At 36.9% G+C, this 25,609-nt stretch overlaps 1 protein-coding gene across 7 annotated transcripts in view; it reads right to left on the minus strand.

Moving 5' to 3' along the window:
- Window positions 1-25,609, minus strand: part of ROBO2 (roundabout guidance receptor 2) — a 1,778,513-nt gene that overhangs the window by 1,331,067 nt on the left and 421,837 nt on the right. For 6 of the 7 annotated variants that reach the window (XM_050782128.1, XM_050782122.1, XM_050782126.1 and 3 more), the window contains exon 1: window positions 19,493-25,609. This exon is cut by the window's right edge and continues 1,923 nt beyond it. The exons of the other annotated variant lie outside the window; for it this stretch is intronic. In XM_050782128.1, the coding sequence (XP_050638085.1) occupies window positions 19,493-19,622 (130 nt within the window). In that variant the 5' untranslated portion in view covers window positions 19,623-25,609. The remainder of the gene's footprint in view (window positions 1-19,492) is intronic. 7 annotated transcript variants of the gene reach the window in all.

Genomic DNA, 25,609 nt, shown 5'->3' on the forward strand with positions numbered 1-25,609 from the left:
TTTCAGAGTATAAACTGCAATTGTTATATATAAAAAGTAAGTTATTCCTAATTGCTGGAAGCAAGGTGTGCCTCATGTGATATTTATAAATGCTAAATATCTTAAAATTGCTCTTTATTTTAATGATTTTGCTAACACCCCATACTATAAAAATATACAACTGTTTATATTTAGAAATAGGAAAAATGTTACAAAACTCCATTCTAACTTTAGTCTTAGAAAACTTGCTTAATATGTACTTTGTTACTGAATTCTTGGTACATTACTGCCATGGGCTCAAAACACTTACTAAAAATCTGTATCTTAGTTATTCCATTTGAAGTGGTAGAAAAGCTTCAAAATGATAAATCCTGTGGAAGGCAACTATAAACAACATTTGATTCATATATATACTAAAACTTGTTATAAGTAACGAATGATTTAGATAGAGCACATTTAGCACTGTCTAGTGATGAACATTTATTATGGGAATACCACAGCAGATGGGGCTGTGGTAGATAGTAAACCATCAATCAGATGTGACCCCACAACAAATTGTACCTCATCAACTGCTTTAATATGTCATGAAGCTTCCAAATAGACATCACTGGACCATTTGTTAAGCCCAAACTACTTTTTCACTGACAAAGCAAAAGACATTTGGTATTTTCATTTATATGTAATATCACAACAAATCGATGAGACCTAGTAATCCAAAATAGAATTTATATGAGGATGGGCCATTGAAATTCAAACCTTAGTTTCTTGTACAAATTGCTCTTAATGATGATCTTTTATTTTTCAACCAATTTTATAAGAATGAGGATTGTATTTAGATTCTAAAACTTTAAAATGTCCATATAAAACAAGTTTCTGCTGAAGCCAAATGGGGGGAAAATTCCTTACCACTCACGTTTCTGTTATAAAACTAAGTATTATGACATTCTCATATAACACTGCAAGACGAGCAAAAATAAAAATAGTGTATTTGAAAGCTCTAATACTCATGCAGGCATGATAATTACACTATCAAAAATGCTATTTAGTGGTACAAAAAAGACTTATTTCCAAAAATATCACAATGTAGACTAGGCTTCTGAAATTAAAGAATACCATTTAATCCTTCTGCCACTTTGATTAGTTATGAGTTTAGTTTAATCCCTGCAATTAATTGGGTGTATCTCTGTCTCTCCTGCTAATCTGCATAATTTTGTTTTACTTTATGTTCTTTTTTAGACTGCAAGGTTCTTGAGTATATAGAAAACCTACTTTACTTGGTTTCTACCTCATGGTGCCTCATGTATAATACTTATGTGTTATTTTATAATCACCTTTCAATTATGGCCTTTGAAAACCCACACAGATACAGTAAAATGTTCACACAAATATTTAATTTAAGTACTATGGTTTTGCACTCCAGTATTCAGATATATCACACATTTTGCATCATGAATTGAATTCCTGAAAACCAGCTTCTCTTGCCTAACCTTTGAAAATGCTTCTGAAGTTCAAAGAAGACTAAGTACCAAGGCTTCTTTAAGAAATGCATCACTGCTCCCAGAAAAAGCAAATAAAAGGGCCTTTGAAGAGAATTCTGAAAGAATGGCTCCAATGTGGGCCTTTCCTCCGACTTTGGAATAAATGTTTAACTTGAAGAAAACTACTTTAAAATTTGTGTTAAAAGTTTCCATTATTTTTTAGAAAACAGTCCAACATGGATCTGAGTCCTTGCGTATTCTTGCTGAGCGTGCCAAAATGCAAAGCAGAATTATCCTCTGACTCTGAACTGTTCCTGCACCAGGTCAGACAGCCAAGTGGACAGGTGAAGATAACTAACTTACAACCACTTATTCCCCAGCGAAGGGGAATTGTAAGTATACTGGTTGCTGTACAAGATTCTGAGGACGGATGCCGTGGCTCACGCCTGTTATCCCAGCACTTCAAGAGGCCCAGGCGGGCGGATGACTTGAGGTCAGGAGTTGGAGACCAGCCCAGCCAACACGGGGAAACCCCGTCTGTACTAAAACTACAAAAATTAGCCGGGTGTGGGGGTCCACACCTGTACTCCCAGCTCCTCAGGAGGCTGAGGCATGAAAATTGCTTGACCCGGGAGGTGGAGGTTGCAGTGAACTAAGATCACGCCGCTGCACTCCAGGCTGGACAACAGAGCGAAACTCCATCTCCAAAAAAAAAAAAAAAAAAAAAAAAAAAAGAGTTCCGGCTCCTTCACTGTGGCATGAGCAGCACCGCCTGACCTTGTCGTGTCTCCCCCTGGGGCACTCAGGGTAGGTGAAACGGGGTCGTCACGTCCAGGAGCTGTTTCCTGTGCGGTGAGGATGCAGCTTGTCCACTGACTTGCTCTGATCTGTTGAGCTGTTGTCTGCTTTGGGGACCCTGGAGTTCTGACTATATATTCTTTTATATATATATATATATATATGTATACATATATACACACACACACAGACACACACACACTTTTTTTTTTTTTCTTAGATGGAGTCTCGCTCTGTGGCCCAGGCTGGAGTGAGCGGCGCCATCTTGGCTCCCTGCAAGCTCCGCCCCCCGGGTTCCCGCCATTCTCCTGCCTCAGCCTCCCGAGGAGCTGGGACCACAGGCGCCGCCACCACGCCGAGGTAATTTTTGTATTTTCAGTAGAGACGGGGTTTCACCGTGTTGGCCAGAATACTCTAGATTTCTTGACCCTGTGATCCACCTGCCTCGGGCTCCCCATGTGCTGGGATTACAGGCGTGATCCATGATCCACTGCACCCGGCCTGAGCGTCGCTCTGTGGCCCAGGCTGGAGTGAGCGGCGCCATCTTGGCTCCCTGCAAGCTCCTCCCCCGGGTTCCCGCCATTCTCCTGCCTCAGCCTCCGAGGAGCTGGGACCACAGGCGCTGCCACCTCGCCCGGCTCGTTTTTTGTATTTTTAGTAGAGACGGGGTTTCACCGTGTTAGCCAGGATGGTCTCGATCTCCTGACCTCGTGATCCACCCGCCTCGGCCTCCTAACTAATAACGTATTTTAGGCCGGTTGCGGTGGCTCAAGCCTGTAATCCCAGCACAGTGGGAGGCCGAGACGGGTGGATCACGAGGTCAGGAGATGGAGACCATCCTGGCGAACACGGTGAAACCCCGTCTCTACTAAAAATACAAAAAATCAGCATCAGCCGGGCGCGGTGGCGGCGCCTGTGGTCCCAGCTACTCGGGAGGCTGAGGCAGGAGAATGGCGGGAACCCGGGAGGCGGAGCTTGCAGTGAGCTGAGATCCGGCCACGGCACTCCGGCCTGGGCGACAGAGCGAGACTCCGTCTCAAAAAAGTAAATAAATAAAAATTAAAAAAACGTACTTTATAAACATAAAATGATATATGTTATACTAGGAAATTAATGGACAAATTCTGAGATAAATTCTTAAAAGAAATGCTTGAAAAATCTTTCCTAGTACATAATGTTGAATTGTTATCAAATTACCTAGTTACCACAATTAATACTTTTGGGAGTATCTTCAGATTGGTTAATGATATATTCAGCGGTACTCTATTTTCATTTTAAATATATATAAAATCTGAGAGTTGGACGCAAATATATAATCTCTCATCATAATGAAGATTCTGCTCTGCTCAAACTTCTAGTGACAATAAATATTAATGGTCCCAAGATAGATATATCACTTTTGAATGATTTGTAGTCATTAAAGAACTATTTTATATATTGATCTGAAATCTGGGAATTCTTAAAGCATCAATTAATTTAGTGAAGGTTTCTTTCTTTTCTTTCCGGTTTCTTCTTTTTTCCCCTTTGGAACACACATTTAACCATCTGGGGCAACCTTTCACTTTCTCATTGATGCCTCACACTACCCGTTTTGCTATTTCCACATGATTCTGAAGAAAGTGATCTTCTTCCCCATTATCCGGTCTTAACTTTTTTTTTCGCATTCTTCTAAAGTCTGACATTCTATTCACCATTGTCTATATGTTCTTTACTCCAATATTTCAAAAAGCATGACATCCAGACTGCTTCTTCACAAAATCTGCATATCATATGAATGGAGCCAAAATGTGAATTTGCCTACTTTTTCTTAACGTTCACATCATGTTGCCTGCGTAAATAAGAATTTTTAAAATGTGAAATGATGCCAATGATATTTAAGCCATTCAAAATTAAAGTGTTTATATTTATGCAGGCTAGATTTAATCACATTAGTGTCTGATGATCATCTTCTGCTTCTAATATATGAAAGATTCTTATTAAATACTAGTTAATAGAATCAAGAATTTTTTAATGAATTTTTACTTTTTATGATACTGAACTGTGACACTGCTGGCCAACATTCTAGCTAGCTTTTAATACTCTGTCGTTATCAAATTTGAAAGCATTTCTTCACATATTTGAAATTATAACAAAAATTTATTTAAAAATGTATATCAAGCCGGGCGCGGTGGTTCAAGCCTGTAATCCCAGCACTTTGGGAGGCTGAGACGGGCGGATCACGAGGTCAGGAGATCGAGACCATCCTGGCTAACACGGTGAAACCCCGTCTCTACTAAAAAAATACAAAAAAAAAAAAAACTAGCCGGGCGAGGTGGCGGGCGCCTGTAGTCCCAGCTACTCGGGAGGCTGAGGCAGGAGAATGGCAGGAACCCGGGAGGCGGAGCTTGCAGTGAGCTGAGATCCGGCCACTGCACTCCAGCCTGGGCGACAGAGCGAGACTCCGTCTCAAAAAAAAAAAAAAAAAAAAAAAAAAAATGTATATCAAATACTAAATTGAAAGGAAATTCATAACATATAAGCCATGCATAGCTAATGAACAAATATACATGTATATTACCAATTTAAGTATATTATTAATAAAATACATTTAAATTTAAATCAGCTTATACTATATATCAAATTGAGAAAATAGATACTTTTCTAAACGATTGAAAGCACATTAGTCATTTAAACTCAATTCAGGTTGGCGTATAAATTGATGCTCTTTTATGAAATGCTCCTTGGGCATTATGAATCAAAAGCCTTAAAATGATTATATCTTTTGAGACAACAATTCTTCTAGAAATTTTGCCAAAGGAATAATCAGATTTCTACTCAAAGATATTCATAACATTGTACATAATCTAAAGGTGAGTAAAAGAAAATAAGATACAAAATTATGTATGTAAGATAATTCTGCATATGAATACATTTTTCGTTAGGTATATGCATTATGCAATGTAATATACATATATGTATGTAATATACGCATTATGCAACATATGTATATTTACTAGTATGTACATGGTACGTATATATCTATTTACTAGTATGTGTATGTGTATATATATGCACATACACACTCATCCATTTATCTGCCTATCTACATGCACGCGAACATCAAGAAAATTACTGGACAGGGTTGAAGTGAACATTCTTAGAGTGTAGAAGTAAAGTGACTATTCTTACAAAGAGGGGTTGTAGTAATTTTCATTCTCTTTAAATTTTTCTCTTATTTCCAGTGTTTCTACATTGATCATGTGCCATTTTTTAAGTGAAAGCTAAATTAAGCCTTAAGCTTACTTAGGGTCTAACCTCTGCCAACACGCTGTGATAATTACTCAAACTGATAAACAGCTATCTTCTAAGACCAAAAGTCTCCAAAACATGCAGAATAAAATATTTAGCATCATCAAAAATTAATGATCAAAATAATGTGTTTGTACTTTTCAACATGTTTTTTTCTTAGTTGACTAGTGTTCCTGATACCATTTTTAAAGATATAAGGTTCATTTCTCAAGGGAGAAATGTATTTTCTACAATACTGTCAGGCTCAGAATCACAGAATCTTGAATAATTCTCTGATCAATGATAACTTCAATCCACCTAACTTTTGTTATTATAGTTAATTCAAGCTTATGTCATTCCTTTTTGTACAAGGAACAGGTATGTTTTAGTCCCAATGCCCTTCCCGGTGTTTTTACTGTCAAATTAGTTCACAGGGAATACTCGACTATTAACAATATGAAAACAGGGTTTTTTAAAATTTGACTTTTTATTCTTATTTTTTATACTGTCTCTGTATCTCGAGTAGCATTAATAAAAAATCAAGGGAGAAATTTATGCAACTTCACCTGCTTTGGCTTATAAACTGATTAAAATGCAAACAAATATATTCATAATCCAAGCTACAACCAACCGTTTACAAGTATGGTCTGATACCTGATGTTTTACAAGTATGTTTACAAGAATGTTTACAAGTATGGTCTGATACCTGACATTCCCAAACATTGGGAAGGCAATTTTTAAATTATTTATAAAATGAAACTAAGGGAAGTATTGAGGAATAATGCTATAATCAGAGTTCCTTTTATCAACTTGTTTATGCTCTATTAGCTTATTTCCATATATAGAAATGCGTCCTACAGTAAACTTAGTTTAATCTATTGTACAATAATTGTGAACTTCTGCTAACTGACTCTTTTTGCTTTGATACCATAAAAGTTGACATTCATAATGAAGACTCCCAGCCACTGTGATATTATAAAATATGGAAATATAGCAGAGCATTTACATTGTAGTGTTAAATAAAATGTTGCATTCAAAAATATTTGAAGTTAGGCTTTTATTTGAGACTGATCTTTTTTTTTTTTTTTTTTTTTTGGGGCGGGGGGGACGGAGTCTGGCTCTGTCGCCCAGGCTGGAGTAAGCGGCGCCATCTTGGCTCACTGCAAGCTCTGCCCCCCGGGTTCCCGCCGTTCTCCTGCCTCAGCCTCCCGAGGAGCTGGGACCACAGGATCCGCCACCATGCCCGGCTAATTTTTGTATTTTTAGTGGAGACAGGGTTTCACCGTGTTGGCCAGGATAGTCTTGATTTCCTGACCTCGTGATCCACCTGCCTCAGCCTCCCAAAAGAGACTGATCTGTTTTTAATATTACTATTAACAGTCAACTTCATTTATCAGAAAATCACATTCTCAAATTATATCAAGTAACAGAAAAATTGCATTTAGTAAAGTCCTTTTTTTTTCCAAAGAAGTTTTTTGATAATTAATTCCAGAATTATTGAGGAAGAAAGGACTCGTGATTTCAAGAAAATTTTATTTTACCCATTCAATCAAAGATTTCTGTTTTCATGTACTTTTCAAAATTAGACTCACGTGGATCTTAAACATGTTTTGAATCTACACACAGCACAGATTACTTAAAGCTCTCTGGTTAAAATAACCCATAGCAAACATGCTATCAGGTAATTTAACGGATTGAAGAAATTGCTAACTTGTTAAATGAGAGAAAAAAATCCCCATCCTGTTTTCTGTCTTATCAGCTTTTCCAAACATACTTATTTACAGTGACCTTTAGAAACTACCCTAAATCAGTAGCTGTACTTTTTTTTTTAAACAGTGAATTTTGTTGTTTACTTAAGGTGTACACAAGCCACCACAGTGGCTGGGAAAGAACAGCCGCCGCGGCTGAAGAAGAGCACCATGTATTACGTCTCAAAGCATTTCATTCAGCCCTTGAGGTTTTTGAAGCTAGAAAAGTGACCTTTTTTCTTTTTCAGTGTTTTACTTTTGACACGTCAAAGTACTCCCATGAGTAACCCCATTTCATCCTACAATTTCTTCCTTTAAATAGTGTTATGATAAGGAGAGGAAAGAAAAGACAGTACTATTGAACATTTCTTGTAGTGTGGTGTGAGGCTTGTCAGCTGTGATAATGATAGACCATTGTATTGAAGATATGTCACGATCCTCAGTAGAACCTCTACCATTTCTCAGTGTTTATGTATTATTCAGAATACTAGTGACCCTGAGACAGAAAAAGCTTCTTATCTCTTAAAACTTTTATTGAGAGGAGTTCAAAATGCTCACTGTTAAGTGCTATTCTGTGTGTATTTAATGTAGAGTGAAAAGCGCTTTGCTATCCATTTTAGATCGACTGGCAGCAAGACAGACAGGGAAGCATGTGCTGGAGTCATGAAGATACATATGAAAAATTAAAAGTTTAAAATTAATTTGAACTTATAATGTAATGCGCCACGTGGAAATCTAAAAATCAATTTCCAAATGGAACAGCTTGAAACTTTTTCTTGCCATCTGGTTTTGGACCTGGCTCATTCAATTCCAAGTTTGCCCTTGTGAATACTCCAATTTTATGTATGTGATCTGGAAACGACACTCTCCATACTACCTAAGCCTATCTTGTTGGATTTCTTAAAATAGAGTGTTTGTTTTTTCTACACCATCAATATTCCCCAAATACCTCTTAATCGTAGACTCATTTGTCTTTATTTTAAACCAGATGTGATATTAGTACTTAATTTATTGAGGTAATGAATAGTGATTACATTTTATTTGGCTAAAAATAAAAAATAATAGTATGCATCTAACATTTTTACATCTTTAATGAGCCTAAAATACAGATTGATGAATTCGAATGAGGAGAAAAAAATTCCAGATTTGGCTATTTGAGTTTTAAGAAAGAGAAAAGTAGTGCTTAATATAGAGACATAGGATTAAATAAGATTATACTTGGAAAGTATTTAACACAATGCTGGCACACAAGAAATGCTCCCTGAATCCCAGCAATTAGCTTTTAGGGGTGTGTGTGTGTGGGGGGGGGGGTGTGTAATACTAACAATAAGTAAAAGATTTGAGTATAGTTTTTCCTGAAGAAAATATTTATTGAAAGACCATTGCTAGTTAATTTACATATATGATCTTATTTGTGCCACATGAAATAACACTGTGAGAATGTGAGAATTACAGAAGTCAGATAACTAGTCTCAGAGTATACAACTAATAAATGGCAGAGATGTCAGCAAAAATTCAGTGTCTCTGTTATTTCTTGGCGATATTTCAAGTAAGTTTAGCAAACGTGAGCTGCTACCCCATAAAGTTATTTTAATTGCCTTTAAATGTATCTGCAAGATATATATGAGAAGGTTGTTGTAATCAAAATTGTAAAAATGTAAACTATTAATACAATATATAAGAATGCATCTTCTTGGTGTACTTTCTGCTCATTTAGTTCCTAAGAGTCTGTTCAAATCTAATTGAAAGTGAATTAAAGTTACAAGTAAAACTGACTTCCAGTAACTTTTTCTCTTCTTTTTAAAATTAATTATTATAAGTTAAAATGTGTGCTTTGGGAAAACATGCTATCACTTTCAAATTACTTAAATAGTGTGCCCATCCACTTGCCTAGGATTCTTCAAACAGATGAATAAAATCATACTTTTATGTATACATAAGGCATTTAAAATTATAACAGTAAATCTTAAAGATCATCCAATAATTTAATTATGATATGAAGAACTCTTTTTAGAACATATATTTGAGGCTCCAAGTTTCATATTTCTATCTCTATGAAACTTCTGTAAAAATGATAACTGATAACATGTAACTGATAAATGAAGCAAACAATATAATTTTTACACACTCAGTGAAATGCAGCAATTATAAAAGATGAACTACTTGTATACAGGATAGATTTATATACTAATTTAGTTAAATTTACAGTATATAATGTCTGTGTATATATATGCTGAAGAAGTATAAATCATTTCAAATAAACCACTTCAGAAGATGATTTGCACAAGATATTGTATATAAGGCAAGTAAATAGTTTCAGGAAAAGTTTTCAGTAACAGTGACATCATAGATGAAACTTTTCACGCTAAGACAATAGGACAATCCCTACAACTTGGACCCTTATTCTAGCACATGATTCTGTGTGATTGCCTTTGTTTTTAAGACATCAAAAAGTAAATCTTGCAAATGTAATGAGGGAGAAGTACTCCAGTGTGATGGGTAGGAAAGTTCGTCAGCCAGGTAACTGGCACACAGAATTGTTCCCTAAACATTGCAGTCGTCATCTGACTTGTCCTGCCACGTCTTACAATGGCCTTTTATTTTCAGTTCTATAAATTCTAGTTGCATCTTCCTGCTTCTTACAGCTATACCTAACTGACTCTGTTGTTATTTTCCACTAATTCTCAACATACCGTCCATTGGAATGAGGGTGGGTTACTTGACTGCCCCCTAAATGTAGCACAGTTTACCTGGGTTGGATGCCTGACTGGTTGGATGTGGACTACCATGTAACATTAGTCAAGTTGTTACTTTCATAAAACCAATGGGGTTGATACATATAGCATATGGCTTCTTTTTTGTTTTTTGTTTTTAGATGGAGCCTTGCTCTGTTGCCAGACTGGAGTGCAGTGGCATGATCTCGGCTTACTGCAACCTCCGCCTCCTGGGTTCAAGCGATTCTCCTGCCTCAGCCTCCTGAGTAGCAGCACACCACCATGCCCAGCTAATTTTTGTATTTTTAGGAGATACAGGGTTTCATCATGATGGCCAGGATGGTCTCGATCTCTTGACCTCGTGATCTGCCTGCCTCGGCCTCCCAAAGTCTGGGATTACAGGCGTGAGCCACTGCGCCTGGCCTAGCATATAGCTCTGTACCTCCCTGTGCTCATTTGCAGTTATCATTGTTTGAAATATATTTTCCTTGTATATTTACCTATTTAGAGCCTAGGAACTGGAGATGAATAATTTACAGGTCATGCTGTACAATGTATGTTTCTAAATGTATTTTTATTCTTGTCTTCTCTGACCACTTATGTTTCTCTTAGGAGCATTCAATAAATATTTATTGAATGAATGCATGTAAATCTTTTAGATTTTCTACTAGACTACATAAGTCCATGGCTATAGTAGATAGACTAAAAATATTTTGTTAATAGTACAGTATATCTATGTTGTTCCATGTTGAGTGTACAAATTACCTTCATAACATCTTTAGGAGCCTCCAATGGAAATACGCAATCAGTAAAGATCTTCGTCTAACGGCGCATTAAGTCCTACTCATTACATTTGGCAATCAACAGCCTCAACCCTAAATCCCTGTATGTTTCTCCACACTGGTCCATGAAATCCCTAAATAGGAATGGGACATTATGTTAGATAAATGAAATCTGTACTTGTTAGCCAGGAGCAATTCTTAGGCCTCTATGGATTGTAGAAGGCACTTCTGTTACATTTCTGATTGCCCTAAAATAAATTCTTTATTAGCTGCCAACTATTACATTAGAGATTTCACAAAATGCCCGTCTCCAGAACATAACGTTGGACTTTGCCCAGCTTGATAACCACTTTTTTCGTGACAAGAGTTTTTGACATTGATATGAAGGGATTTTATGGAGCATATGTAGGGTCTGCCCTAATAGCTGATGTGATGAACTCTTCATACACTGACAGAAGGAATGAATTTCTGTACCTAATCCCGGCAAAATACGAAGAGCTGTAAATTGACAATACTGAGCAAACTCATCAGATATTTTTAATTTTTCTGAAAAATAATATCAGGAAAATATTTTCTCTATATAATATAGGCACATTAATTTGCCATTTTGTACAGAAATGGAATTCAAAAAGTTGTCATTCAAATAAATATTATTGCTAAAGTATATAAAGTTTTTATTGTTGTTTTTGCATAATAGCGAATTGGATAATATACTACTTAATTCTATAAAAGAATTTCATTACAAAATGAAATCTGAAGCAAATATGACAGGCTTAATTTGATGTGTAGATTTTTTTTAAACAGCAAATTGGACTAGATTTCAAACTGAATCTGTTAGGTATAAACCATATCCTGCCTAAAAAGAAATGGGTTCACAAGAACTTTCCCTCTGTGTATCAAATACAGATGTTTTCCCCCTCTAATCCTGGGATATAGAGTATTTCCTTGACTATATTACCATGCCACACACCAAAATTTCCACATAGATTACTTGAATTTCTACATTAAGCTAAATTATAACCTATATTCAATAGCTAAATATACTTACAGATATCACAAAAACAAGAATAGGAATAACTTTGTACTTTGAAAGCCATTCTCTCATTTGAAAAAAAAAAGCACAAAGGGGAAAAACAAAATAAATAAACAAACGAAAATCAGCATGAATCATCCAGAAGTTAAGAAGTAATTTGAAGAACAGATTCAATACTGGAGCTTAGTCAATATTACCCTAAATTGAGATTTTGGTTTGAAATCAACCATAGAATATCCTCAGAATATTATTTGGATACTTTCTTCCCCCCAAAATAAGACCAAGTGCCATTTAAGTTTAGTATAATTTTGTTTTCAACATCATAGTCACTTACCTTAGTTGAAAATACCAGCTAAAGGGAAAGGAATATTCCTTCCCAAGAAAGAAAAGCAAAGGCTTAAGAATTATAAACTATATAAACTATAAGTTTGTAGAGGGTAGAACCCTGTATATATAATAGTTTTTCAAGCGTCTTCAACAGAACAAGCTTTGAACACTTACTTAATAAATGGATTTCAAAAACCCAATGTGGAGTGAGTCAAGAAATCCCTTTTGTGAGTGAAGCTGCATATCATTTTTAAGACATCAATAAAAGACTTTGGAACTTTGATTTTATTTTTATAAGTCTGGGATTGTGATCCTTTGTTTTCATTTGTTAAATTCTAGTTTTGGACAAAGGTGATCCTCAGGACTGATGAGACTGAATGGCTGAAAGATAACTTTTCACGGGGCCATAAGCCCTGATGAATTCCCTGGTCTCTGAAAATGTAATGGCCTTTAGATGTAATACGTTTATTTTCTTTCCCTTTTAGAAGAATTATCTCTTGTTTGGGTGACCTTGGTTTCTTAATGAAACTAAAATCCTTAACAGCTAAAATGTCCCCAGTCTTGATTGATCAAGGGCATTATCTGATTCACATAATCTTCAGTTGACTTGGGCAAACAGACCTTACTACCAACTCTCATCACTTTTGGAATTTCTTTTTTTGAAATTTTAATTCAAGTAACAAAGCCTGTGAAAATAACTAAACTTTATTTTTTCCCCATTTTTTAACATTCAAGGTTGTTTGAAGGTTGAATCTGAAAACTAAAAAAAATGAAATTGCTCTGGAACTAAGACCTAATGTTAGCCATGATCCACCCTGAAGCGAAAATTTTATAGCTAAGTTGTAAACCCTTTGAAAATGTAGCTTGCAATGGAAGTGCTGACACAATCTTAACTATGCATTCATGAACCCCAACACTAATATATCCAAGGCATTTCATTACTGTCAATTTATCTCAGTTTTTAAAATTAAATAACCCCTCCAAGCATCTTTATTTCCCTTTAAAGTTTTTAAACAAATGTGTGTATGTGTTTGCAAATATGTGTATATGCATGTGTGTAATTTGGTAACGGGAGGAGAGGGTGGGGGCTGATATATACACACAAGAATTTGTACACATACTTGATAAGGGTGTAATGAATTAATATGTTTTTCAAACCACACTTTTCCCAGGCATAGTCTGACGTTACAAAGAATTTACGCTTCCCAGCATCATTTTCTTCATGGTGGTGCAACTGTCTGCTACCTAGACAATAGTTTTCCTCACTTTTGATAAGAGTGCTTAGTCTATTTGTAAGTAAAATTCCAAGAGCTTTTTTAATATACCTACTTTAATACACCTACTTTTCTAATACGAAGAATACATCAAAACTCTTTAGAATTTTTTCCCTGTTTGTCATTAAATTAAAAATTATATTTTAGGTAAATAACATGAAATCTCAGGTTATTTTAATCACAAGGGAAAAAGCATACATTAATGACAAATAATTAAAATGAAATTTTGATGTTAAAAGTTTAAAAAGTGAATTTGAATAGAAGTTTAACAAAAGTGACTATGGATAAAAAATATTCAGGACATACTTTCTGTAACTAAGACAAATCTATTATTCTCAAGCACCATTTTTTTCATTATCAAAATCTTATATATATGGAATTTTCCTGAATTTATTAAATGCTATTTTCCAAATAACATGAAACAACATGAGTAAGTTTTACAACAGATCTTAGTATAGTTGCTAAGCACATTCTTCAATTACTACATCTAAAAAAATATTCTAATAATCTTTTGAACATATAGAAAAAACATGCATTTCAGAACCGGTTTTGAAATTTACTCTTCAGTTGTAAGAAAGATAAGGTATTAAATCTATTTATTGCATACAGATGGAGATTAAATTATTTAAACAAATGAAACTCAGAAGTAATGATTATACACAGTACAAAGAACACTCTGCATTTTGCATGAATATTCATACAGTTCAGTTTCCAGATTCCCAATCTCACATTATAAATTACTTTTGAACAACAGTGTTGCTTTCGTTTTTTCTACTGCACTACTTCCTACATGAGTCTGACAGAGTTTTCCAAATTTCTTGACTACTATAAAATACTTTCATATTTTTCTACAACTAAAACTGACATTTAAATGATATAGTAAAAGCCTTGTGATAAAAATGATTTCCCAGCATTAAAGGTGAGATTCATCACATTGGTTAAAAGTAAGAAATGTGTAATTAACACTTAAAGTCAGAATATTGTATAACCAGTCTATTTTTCCACATACTTTGTCCATTCCTCAAATATTTATTGTACATCTGTTAAGTACAAGACTGCGTGTTAATAAAGATTAATCAAAGACAAAATTTCTCTTGAAATTACTTACAAAGTGGTTAACAAGACACAGACACACATAACAATTAAGCACTATAAAAACTGACAAATGTCTTCTTATCTATGTAAAGTGTCATAATCCTTTAGAAGATGAAATATAATTTTAAGCATGCAGATTAGGAGCATTTTATCTGGAAGCTAGAACTAGTATAGTAGTTGAGGTCATTTCAAGAAAAACATAAAGTGATCTACGCATGTTTCCTGAAACCAGAAAGTCTTAAGTTATTGCAGGAAGTCAGGGACCCCAAACAGAGGGACTGGCTGGTGCTGCAGCCGAGGAACATAAATTGTGAAGATTTCATTTTAATATGGACCTTTATCAGTTCCCAAAATTAATACTTTTATAATTTCTTATGCCTGTCTTTACTTCAATCCCTGAACATCAATTGTGAAGATTTCATGGACATTTATCAGTTCCCAAATAATACTCTTATAATTTCTTATGCCTGTCTTGTCTTTAATCTCTTAATCCTGTTATCTTCGTGAGCTGAGAATGTCAGCACCTCAGGACCACTATTGTACAAATTGGTTGTAAAACATGTGTGTTTGAACAATATGAAATCAGTGCACCTTGAAAAAGAACAGAATAACATCGATTTTCAGGGAACAAAGGAAGACAACCATAAGGTCTGACTGCCTGTGGGGTCCAGCAGAATAGAGACATATTTTTCTTCTTGCAGAGAGCCTATAAATGGACGTGCAAGTAGGAGAGATATTGCTAAATTCTTCTCCTAGCAAGGAATATTAAGTATTAAGACCCTTGGGAAAGAATTGCATTCCTGGGGGGGAGTCTATAAATGGCCGCTGTGGAAGTGTCTGTCTTATGTGGTTGAGATAAGAACTGAGATACGCTGTGGTCTCCTGCAATACCCTCAGGCTTACTAGGATTGGGAAACACCAGCCCTGGTAAATCTGAGGTCAGACCGGTACTCTGCTCTCGAACCCTGTTTTCTGTTAAGATGTTTGTCGATACAATATGTGCACCACTGAACACAGACCCTTATCAGGAATTTCTGATTTTGTTCTGGTCCTGTTACCTCAGAAGCATGTGATCTTCTCCCTATTCATACACCCCCTCCCCATTTAAAATCCCAAATAAAAACTCGCTGGTTTTGCAGCTCAAGGGCATCACAGACCTACCGGTATGTGATGTCACTCCCAGAGGACCAGCTGTAAAATTCCTCTCTTTGTACTCTTTCTCTTTATTTCTCAGACTGGCCGACACTTAGGGAAATTAGAAAGAACCTACATTGAAATATTGGGGGCTGGTTCCCCCAATATTAAGTTATTTCATTGTTTATGAAAGAGTAAATCATCGTGTTCAAATTTTATTAATAAAAATATTGATTTCTTACCCAATAGCAAGGAATGTGAGACACTGGGTTGTATGAGGCAGTAAATTTTTTATTAGTTCATGTTACTAGGGGAAACACCAGAAGAAATATAATAATGGGCTTATTATATGCAGTAGACACCATCAAATGCTTAATAATTTTTTCTCAACTTTTAAGGTAAAAAAAAACTTCTACAAGCTCCAACAAATTCCCATATAATTATCAATATATTAGATGGGACCATGAAGATAACAGATTAAAACTAAAATTGCCACTCTAAATATTCCTAGGTCAGTGCTTCAATGCACCATGAATCAAAATGTTGCAATACTGTAGAATGTGCTGATAATTTAATCCTTCCTAAAGAGGGAGAAGGTAACTGCCAGAGAGGCTTTCTTGGCTTAGCAAAGATATATATTAGATAACTGGCTGCTATAATTTATTACAGAAAGCAAGTATGGGTGTTGTGTGAAATAATTTTCTGAATTATTAAAAGTTTTGATCATTTCATACTTCATTGTCAATAGTTTTTAACTCTCATGTCATAACTGAGATGATTGAACTCAATAGACTCTTCCAGGAGGCTTAAATGGAGTCAAGTTCAGGTGCTGGAATGAGTGGGACATGGACAACAGTCAGGTCTAATTCCCCCTCTTAGTTTGATCAGTGGCTGCTCAGACTAGTCAATGTTTGTGTTGAACCAAGGGGTCAACATTTTGATGATCACCTCTCAGTCCAGCCTTAACCACTTACATCTTCTAGACCTATTTTGCTATTTATACCTATTGACCTCCCATTTGCACCTTTAATAGTAGCTACAAATATTAATATTTAGCCTAAATTATAATTTCCAAGAGCAGAAATAGATACAATTGACCATTGAATAATACAGGGGTTAGAGACACTGACCCCTGTGCAAGTCAAAAATCTGCATATAACTTTTGACTTCCCCAAAACATAACCACTAATAAACTACTGTTGACTGGAAGCATTACCAATAACAGAAACTGTTGATTGACACAGGTCTTGTATGTTATATATGTTATATACTGTATTTTACAATAAAGTAAGCTAGGGAAAAGAAAATGTCATTAAGAAAGTCATAAGGAAGAGAAAATACATCTGCTATTCCTTAAGTGAAAGTTGAGCATTATAAAATCTTCATCCTCATGTCTTCACATTAAGTAGGTTAAGGAAGAAGAGGAGACGTCGGTCTTGCTCTCTCAGGGGTGGCAGAGGCAGAAGAAAGTTCACATATGAGTGAATCTACATGGTTCAAACCTGTGTAATTCAAGGGTGAACTCTATAATACGTATGTATATTATATGTAAATATGTATATTATACATTTATATATAATTTCCTTTATGTTACTTACATTGACCATCTGCATTGCAAACTTTTCTGTAGAGTTATGCTCATGTGAACGAAGCTGTTTTACACCTTTTAGACTTTTCCATGGTGAGGGTACGTTGTCTTTCCAATGTTGACGCTTGGCCTCTGGCCACAGTGTTTAATTTAACATGACTCATTCTCCCCCATCCCACCTCGGATGTAGAACACCTCTGCAAGGTGTCTTTCAAAATAACAAATGAAGACCCTTACTTTGTGAAAAGGGAAATAATGTTGAACAAATTGTAAAAATGTGTTTTAAAAGACTGCATAACATGCCAAGAAAAAAGAACAGAATTTTCCAACCCACTGAAAGATAGCACACCACCATCAATAGCCAAGCTTATGAATAAATAAATATTTACAACATATACATATGCATATCAAGGCGAGGCTACACTACAGGAACTCAGAATCTGTGGAAAACATTTATGCAGTGCACATACAGTAGCAAACAGAGGCACTAAAAAGGAAATAATTTTCAAGCACGGTCAACACGTTTAAAGTTTTTCAGTAACTTAACTGGCCTTTCCAAAACACACAGAATTCTTTTAACAATATGAAATATGTTGCTATGATTGCTTGTTCCTGAACTTAACTCAGTCATATCCTCATCACACAGCAGAGCTAGCAAATTTCTAGCTGAGCTAGTTAGAGTACATTGGAAAAAGTGGTCATATGTTCAAAGACGAAACATTTCAGACTTGATTTACAAATGGAATCAAATGCATCTGTATTCAAAGCTGTGTGGAATGAATACATGCTTAGGAACACACACAAGCATTTTAAATAAACCTTTCTGAATAGGTTAACAACTTTGCTAAAATCTTGCAGCTATCTTTCTCACGGGTAACTACAGCTCCAAAGATTACTGCTTAAGTTCAACATAGGAAATTAAACTTTGACATGCTATAGGTACTGACCATATGTAAGAAATACAAGTTAACACTCCTGACATCAATAACACCATACATCTCTAGATCCTAAGATACTAAAGGCCAGCATGCAGGCTAACATAAATAACCGCTTGCGGTTTGCAAGAAAAAGAATCCATTGATAACATTAGGAAATATAGTAATGTGATGGTATAATTTACAAGGCCTGAAGATAATTTGCAGCACCATTCCTCTGGGTGGATCTGCACCAATCAACTAAGCTAAGTGCCTGTTGGAACTTTTCCCTCAAAGGTACAGTAGGCAGAAGATTTATAATATATTTAATGCCACAAAAGGAGAAGCAGAAAGATCAAACTGATGGGGCTTGGATATTTAGAAAATCCCGCTGAGATACTGTGGTACATTTTTAAAACTTCTTGTTCATGATGTTCATGCTTCTCTTGAACCTCAGATAATAAACACTGACAGGAAAGAAATGGTAGGGGAGACCCACAAAACATTTTTACAGCTAAGATAAAAACATTAGGTAAAAATAATGCTTCTGCAAAGCAAAATCCTCAGATATATCTCCCATCAAGATTTTTCTCCAAATATACAAACAGTGTCCAGAAAGTCTCTCATGGGATATGTCTGCAGCACCATTCTGGCTTACAGCATTCACAGAAAACATACCTTGATAACTTGTGTTTATATAAACAAATGGCATTCGGGGAAGCAGAACCAACTGAACTTTACAGAAAGGTTGATTCAAAGTCTCAAAAATTCTCTCCCATCTCATGATAATTTTTCAACAGCAGAAGAAAATGTATTACAACACTTCAAAGTACGGAAAGGCTTTTTCTCATTCAGCAGACTTTTTTCCAATAAAGTTAATGCAATTTATCTTTATTAACACATCAACACTGATAGAGTCAGCCAGAAAATTAGTGTTGGTGGCACTGCATTTCATAACATGCCCTTTCTCAGACATCCCTCTGATCATTTCACAAAATCTGCCAACAATTCAGGGATCTAACATATTCAGAACCCATTTCTTTTTAAAATACTGCAGCTTCCGAAGGAGAACACATATATTCTTGCACTAGAGCAGCATGCATCTGCTCTTATAGTCTCCCTGCTGGAAATGATCATTGTAATGCTTTGAAAGCCCAGGAAACCAAACATTGCAAAAACATATTGATATCGAGTACAGAGAAAATTCTTCTTTCTAGCTACCTGCAACACAGATCCCCTTTCCTGAAATAAACCTGATTTCAAACAGCAGCAGCTCCTTCACCCTCAGCTGTCCTTAAGTTAGCATTAACTGGCCTTGATAACTCCATTTAGATCTTTAACACAAAACTTTCATCACTCACCCCCCTTCCAAGGTTTTCCTTTCCAGGGGGTCCGGGTCAGCTTGCTCAGAGTTGGTCCAGAGAAGAACAGGATCAAAAGGAAGAGAAGTTCAAGCCTAGTAATTTTCTCCACTTTCTCTGATGATAACATTTCCACAAGCTAATTTCACAAAATTCCTCACATCCTCTTCCCTCCTGGTTATGAAAATAGCATTAATCATTGAAAAACCTGAGGTAGGTGTTGTTTTGCCATCTTTAACAGCTGAAGTAGCAGCTTCCTGATGTAGCCCTGAGCCAAGCTACATTTCTCACGGATCCGGCTCCTTCTCCTCAGTACGCAGTCAGCCCTGCTTCTACTCCAGAAGCTATAAAATAATTCTGTTCTCCACTTTGCTTTCAGTGGGAATATATTCCTCAGCGTTCTGGGTGAGCTTGATTGAAAATGATAAAAACAGTAGTGTCTGTGTCCAGCAGAAAAGGGAAAAGATGTCAGGATTATGTGCAGAAGATGAGAAGCAGTTGTACTGACAGCTTTCAGGCTGCCTGTGTGATCCTAATAGCCGTGCAACCAACCAAATTGCTCTTTTAAGAGTAATAAGGCTTCAGTGAAAGCCGGTGTCACCGCCACTTGGGTGGGTAGTGCTGGGCTTGAAAACCACCCAGGAACCGCCACAGATAACGACTGCTTCAGTTCAGCTTCAGAATATTAAGGGCTGAGCAAAATATAGTATGCACAGAGGGTAGTTAATCTATTGTGTGGATAGACGAGGATTCGGGCAATGTAGCACAGAAAGATTCAGAACTTAAAATGTGTTTTATTTTTTCTTTACTTCACCTCGTGACATTCAAAGGGGATTGCATCTGCACTAATGATTCATAAATGGGTCTGAAATATTTATTAGATGAACAACAGTAAGTATATAATTTTTCTCCCCAGCAATAAAACAGGAAGGGCAAGTTCTCAATATGTAGCTGCAGCTCTCTTCTGTATTAAATGAAGTCAGTTTGCTTTGGCATTCCTGAGTCACCCCAATGAACCCACCATGAATGCCACAAGCAAACTTCTGGAAAGACCAACATAGACTGCCAAGGCTTTCTTGAATGTGTTAATCACACATTCAAGAAAGCACATTTTTATTTGTTTGTGTACATCACCATGGAAATACAAAAGGCTCCCCAAGCCCTCCTGTCTTTTGCGACTATATTTATGCAGACAATACTGGTCACAAGGTGTGGTTATAATTAACACATTGCCCCTGGATGAAGATGACGTGGGTGAAGGCGTACATAGAAAATCAACTAGTTTGGTTTTGTCTGGCACAGTGGCTCACATCTGTAATCCCAGCACTTTGGGAGGTCAAGGTGGGAGGATAGCTTGAACCCAGGAGTTTAATACCAGACTGGGCAACATAGTAAGACCCCCACCTCTACCAAAAAAACCCCAAAAAATTATCCATGCATGGTGGTACATGCCTGTAGTCCCAGCTACTCAGGAGGCTGCGGCAAGAGGATCACTTAAGTCTGGGAGGTGGAGGCTGCAGTGAGTCATGGTCATGCCACTGCACTCCAGCCTGGGCGACAGAGCAAGACACTGTCTCAATAATAATAATTAATGAAAATAATAGAATCTTTACCACCTGAAGTGAATTGGCATGATCAAAACATTCTGGCTACTATTTTAAATCTGTCTACATGTTAGTATTATACATATGGTCACTTATTTCCTTAATCAGTGAGCCACAATACCTGAATTATGCACTTATGTATTTTAAAGTAATCAATTTCTATATTAGGATAACCACCAGTTTTATGATGTGATCATTTTCAAAAGGGAATAAATTACCACGTTCAAATCATACTCTTGGAAGAGGTACCTTTAGAAGAGAAAGTTACCTTGTTAAGCCATGTGATAAATTTGAAAATATAGTTATTACAATTTGCTTTTATAAAAAGGAAACAATGTTTGTCAAAAAAATGAATGGAACATACAAAATAAACTCTCAGATTGTGCCTTAGTTTAGAAACAATAATCACCCTGTATTCAACTTTTCATCTGAAAACTTCTGTGTGAGGAAGGAAAAACGTATGCCCATTTTATAAATAGTGGATTTAAAATTCCATGTCTTTGCATACTTAAAAATGGGAAGCTGATATTTAACTCAGAATTTGATTTTCTTTTTCCAGTCACTATCCTGTTTGCCTGACCATTTCCTCTCTCTTTAAATGCAGGTAAACAGAAACCGGTAGAATAAATTGACCAGCTCCCTCACCACCACCCTCTGAGGAGGACTCTAGAACTAAAGCCATTTGCTTTCCACTGGCTCCATTCCTCTTCAAAGAAAAAGCACACATTTCATGATTAGCAGTTTTAAAAATGTCTTGGGCCTTTGGTAGAACAGAAAAAATGTCAAACAGGTTTGAATATAATGAAAGGGTGTGGGCAGAAATGTTGAATTTTTCTGAAAGGTCTGGCCAGAACAAGGTTACCAGGAAAATCATTCTTTCCTGAATATAGGGTAAAGCTGGTTCGATTCACTCCAAAAATATTTCACGTTTAGATTTCCAAGGTTTCTTTCCTTTCCAGTAATCCCTGGTAGACACCAGGCCATAGCTCTCTCTGATGGGGAAACTGAAATGGAATTGGAAGAACCAAGTCACTGCTGCTCAACGAGGGAAGTCACTGTCTTCCAGAATTCGTCTGGCAGAAGTTTGAGGTTCTGCATTACCAGAAGAGAGAAGAGAACGCCTCCTCAGATGGAAATAGGTGAGCGTAGCCAATGGAATAAATAAGGGTAGACTCTGAAGGAAAAGTGAAAAACTAAGTGGAGAGGCAGTCCAATGAGACATATATCTGTGGAAGTATGAGTTTAGAAATGCCTTCCCATCTACGTTAATCTTAATAACAAATTAGCTAACTTATTACAAGTTCTAAGCATTTTGCATCCATCAGCTCATTTAATCCTTACTAAAACACAATGAAGTAGGACTAATTCTTTTTCCTTTTCTTCTTTTTTTTTTTGAGACAGAGTCTCACTCTGTCGCCCAGGCTAGCGTGCAGTGACGCGATCTCAGCTCATTGCAAGCTCCGCTTCCTGGTGTCAAGTGATTCTTCTGCTTCGGCCTCTGAAGTAGCTGGGACTACAGGTGCCCGCCACCACGCCCAGCTAATTTTTGTATTTTTAGTAGTGATGAGGCTTCACCATATTGGCCATGCTGGTCTCGAACTTCTGACCTTGTGATCCGCTCACCCTGGCCCCCCAAAGTGCTGGGATTACAGGCGTGAGCCACCACACCTGGCCAAAGTTGGGATGATTCTTTCTTGCATTTAGCACAGTATAAACTGAGGCACAGAGCGTTTAAGTCCCGTGTCCAAGGTCATAGTGCTGTTTTGAATTCAAACCCCTCAGGTCCAAGCCTTTGCGAATCCCCATGTTAGGCCCGCTCCTAAACTGTTGTCTCTGCACCCTCAATCCTTCTGAGCTACCTTGCTCATAAGTAACATCTTAATATAAAAAAGAGCAAATAGTGATAACATGCTGAATATATGTGAGGTTTTAAATGTTTCGATATTTTCTTCATTTTCACGAACTGGTGAGATGAGTCATTTATCATTCCTACTGTACATAGCCAAAGTCACATGGTGACTACCCAGCAGAGCTAGAGTTTGAATCCTGCATGGCCCCAGTTTTTGTTATTCTTCTCTTTTACTGAGTCTGGTGCATGGATCTTGGGAAACTGGAAAGGGTGAAAGCAAAGCTTGAAAGGTAAGAGCAATAGAGGGGTTTTGGGGTAGCTGTGGCTTGGAATCTTCTTTAGTTTACTGGCAGCAGCACGGAGGTCTATAAATGGGAAGGTATCAGAGAAGGTCCACCGAGAGAGGCAATCAGAATAAAATTCCTCGCCACCTACTTGTGCTCAAAGGAAAACATGAAGAAAAAGAAGGCCCTAGCAAGACCTGACTTACAGACAGTTACAATACAACATAATAAATGCTTTAATGCAGGCCATAAAGAATGGTTAGGAAGACTGCAGAGAAGGAGTACTATAAAGGAGGTATATATTAAAGTGAAGTTCAGTGAGAGAGAAGAGAAAGCTGTTTCAGCTAGGACATTCAGGGCAGAGAAGGTGGCTTTTTCACTAAGTATCAAATAATGAGAATATATTTTAAGACTAGGTCAAGTCAGGCAAGAGGCAGAGGATAATCCAGACTGAGGAAATAGCATGAGCATGGTTACAGACAGGAATGAAAGGAACCCTGTCCCCTTCCAGTAACTGCAAGGAAAGCAGTGTGGCTGGGTGTGGAACCTATAGATGGGTAGCCAGAGATTAGGTAGCAGCGGTAGGCAGGGGCTAGATTAAAATGTTGAAGTGCATTAACCACCAAAGTCTTAGGCTTTATCCTCAATGGTAGGGGGTCAACAAGGGTTTAAATTAGGGAAATTACATGATCTGAAATGAGTTTAAAAAAATATGTGACTGCATTATGATGGGGAGTGAAATTAGAAGCAGGAAAAACCGCTTAAATGTGCAGTAGTCCAAGCAAGAAAACTTTGGAAACTGAACTGAAAGCAGCGGGAATAAATGGAGACTAATTTGAAATAAACTTTAAAGTTTATTGTCTATATTCCTTCACTTGAATAAACATTTAAAACCTATATGGTAAGCCAGGAATAATGCTAGGTATTTTAAGAATAATCAGACAAAGTCCCTGTTATCAAAATGCTTATATCCTTAAGAATTGAGTTACAAATTAAATACAAAGAATAATGGGATATTATTCCAGCGTTTAAGCTCTCTTCTTTAAATATGTCATTTGAAGTTTGATTTTGTCTGTCCTGCTAGCACTTGCTTCAACTTTGACACCATTAAGCAAGATTTAGGAATCTCCATAATAATATATATTCATTTTTATCCTAATACCATGATTTACTCTATTCTAATTATACCCCCTGACATTTTACTATTTATGCACAATAAATACCATCTTGCCTTTTATTTCTTTTCCTAATAAAGATAAAATTTTTACTAATCTCTGATACTAGGTAATAATGGCATAATGTGAGTTATGTCACTAGGCTTTTAATGATTGAATGTATATGAGATAAAACCTTCCCTAATGAGTTTACAAACAAAATTTGTCACCAAGCTTTCGAAAAAGAATACATCAAATTTTATATCATTATGTTGTTGTTTGTAATCTCACTGGTTATACTCACTTCATTAGATGAGGTTGAAGACTGAGCCAATCCATTTTCTGAAAATTCTGTGAGTTTGGTCACCAGGTACCTAGTAGGCTCTCAGTCAGGATCAATTTTAACCTCAAAAAGACATTTGGCAATGTCTGAAGGCATTTTGTGGTTGTCACACAAGGTTGAAAGAGTGCGACGGACATACCTTGTGGGTAGAGACCACGGATTCCGCTGCACACCCTGCGATGCACAGGGCAGGCCTCCCGACAAAGAATTATTGGAAGAAAATCTCCACAGGCTGAAGCTGAGAAACTCGGAGTAATCCTCAGCTTGTCTGATCACAAGGTGATGATTCCTTTTTTATTTTTTTCAAGGCGGAGTCTTGCTCTGTCACCCAGAGCACAACCTACCCTAAGCATTTCAGACCAATGAATAGAAGTGGGCAATTTGTTTTTTCTTTTTTCTTTTTTTTTGAGAAGGAGTCTCGCTCTGTCTCCCAGGCTGGACTGCAGTGGCGGGATCTCGGCTCACTGCAACCTCCGCCTCCCGAGTTCAAGCAATTCTCCTGCCTCTGCCTCCTGAATAGCTGGGATGACAGGCACCCGCCACCACACCCAGCTAATTTTTGTATTTTTAGTAGAGACGGGGTTTCACCATAGTGGCCAGGCTGGTCTCGAACTCCTGACCTCATGATCTGCCCACCTCGGCCACCCAAAGTGCTGGGATTACAGGCGTGAGCCACCACACCTGGCAAGTGATTCCTGCAGCCATCATTTTATGTAAGTATAGTCAGAACAAATGCTGTTCTTTATTTTATTTTTTTTTTTGAGACAGGTCTTGCTCTGTCACCCAGGCTGAAGTGCAGTGGTGAGATCATGACTCTCTGCAGCCTCAAACTCTTGGGCTCAAGGAATCTTCCTGCCTCAGCCTCTGGAGTAGCTGGGACCAC

Source organism: Macaca thibetana, chromosome 2 (assembly GCF_024542745.1).
Source record: "Macaca thibetana thibetana isolate TM-01 chromosome 2, ASM2454274v1, whole genome shotgun sequence".
In the NCBI taxonomy this organism is placed as follows: Eukaryota; Metazoa; Chordata; class Mammalia; order Primates; family Cercopithecidae; genus Macaca; species Macaca thibetana.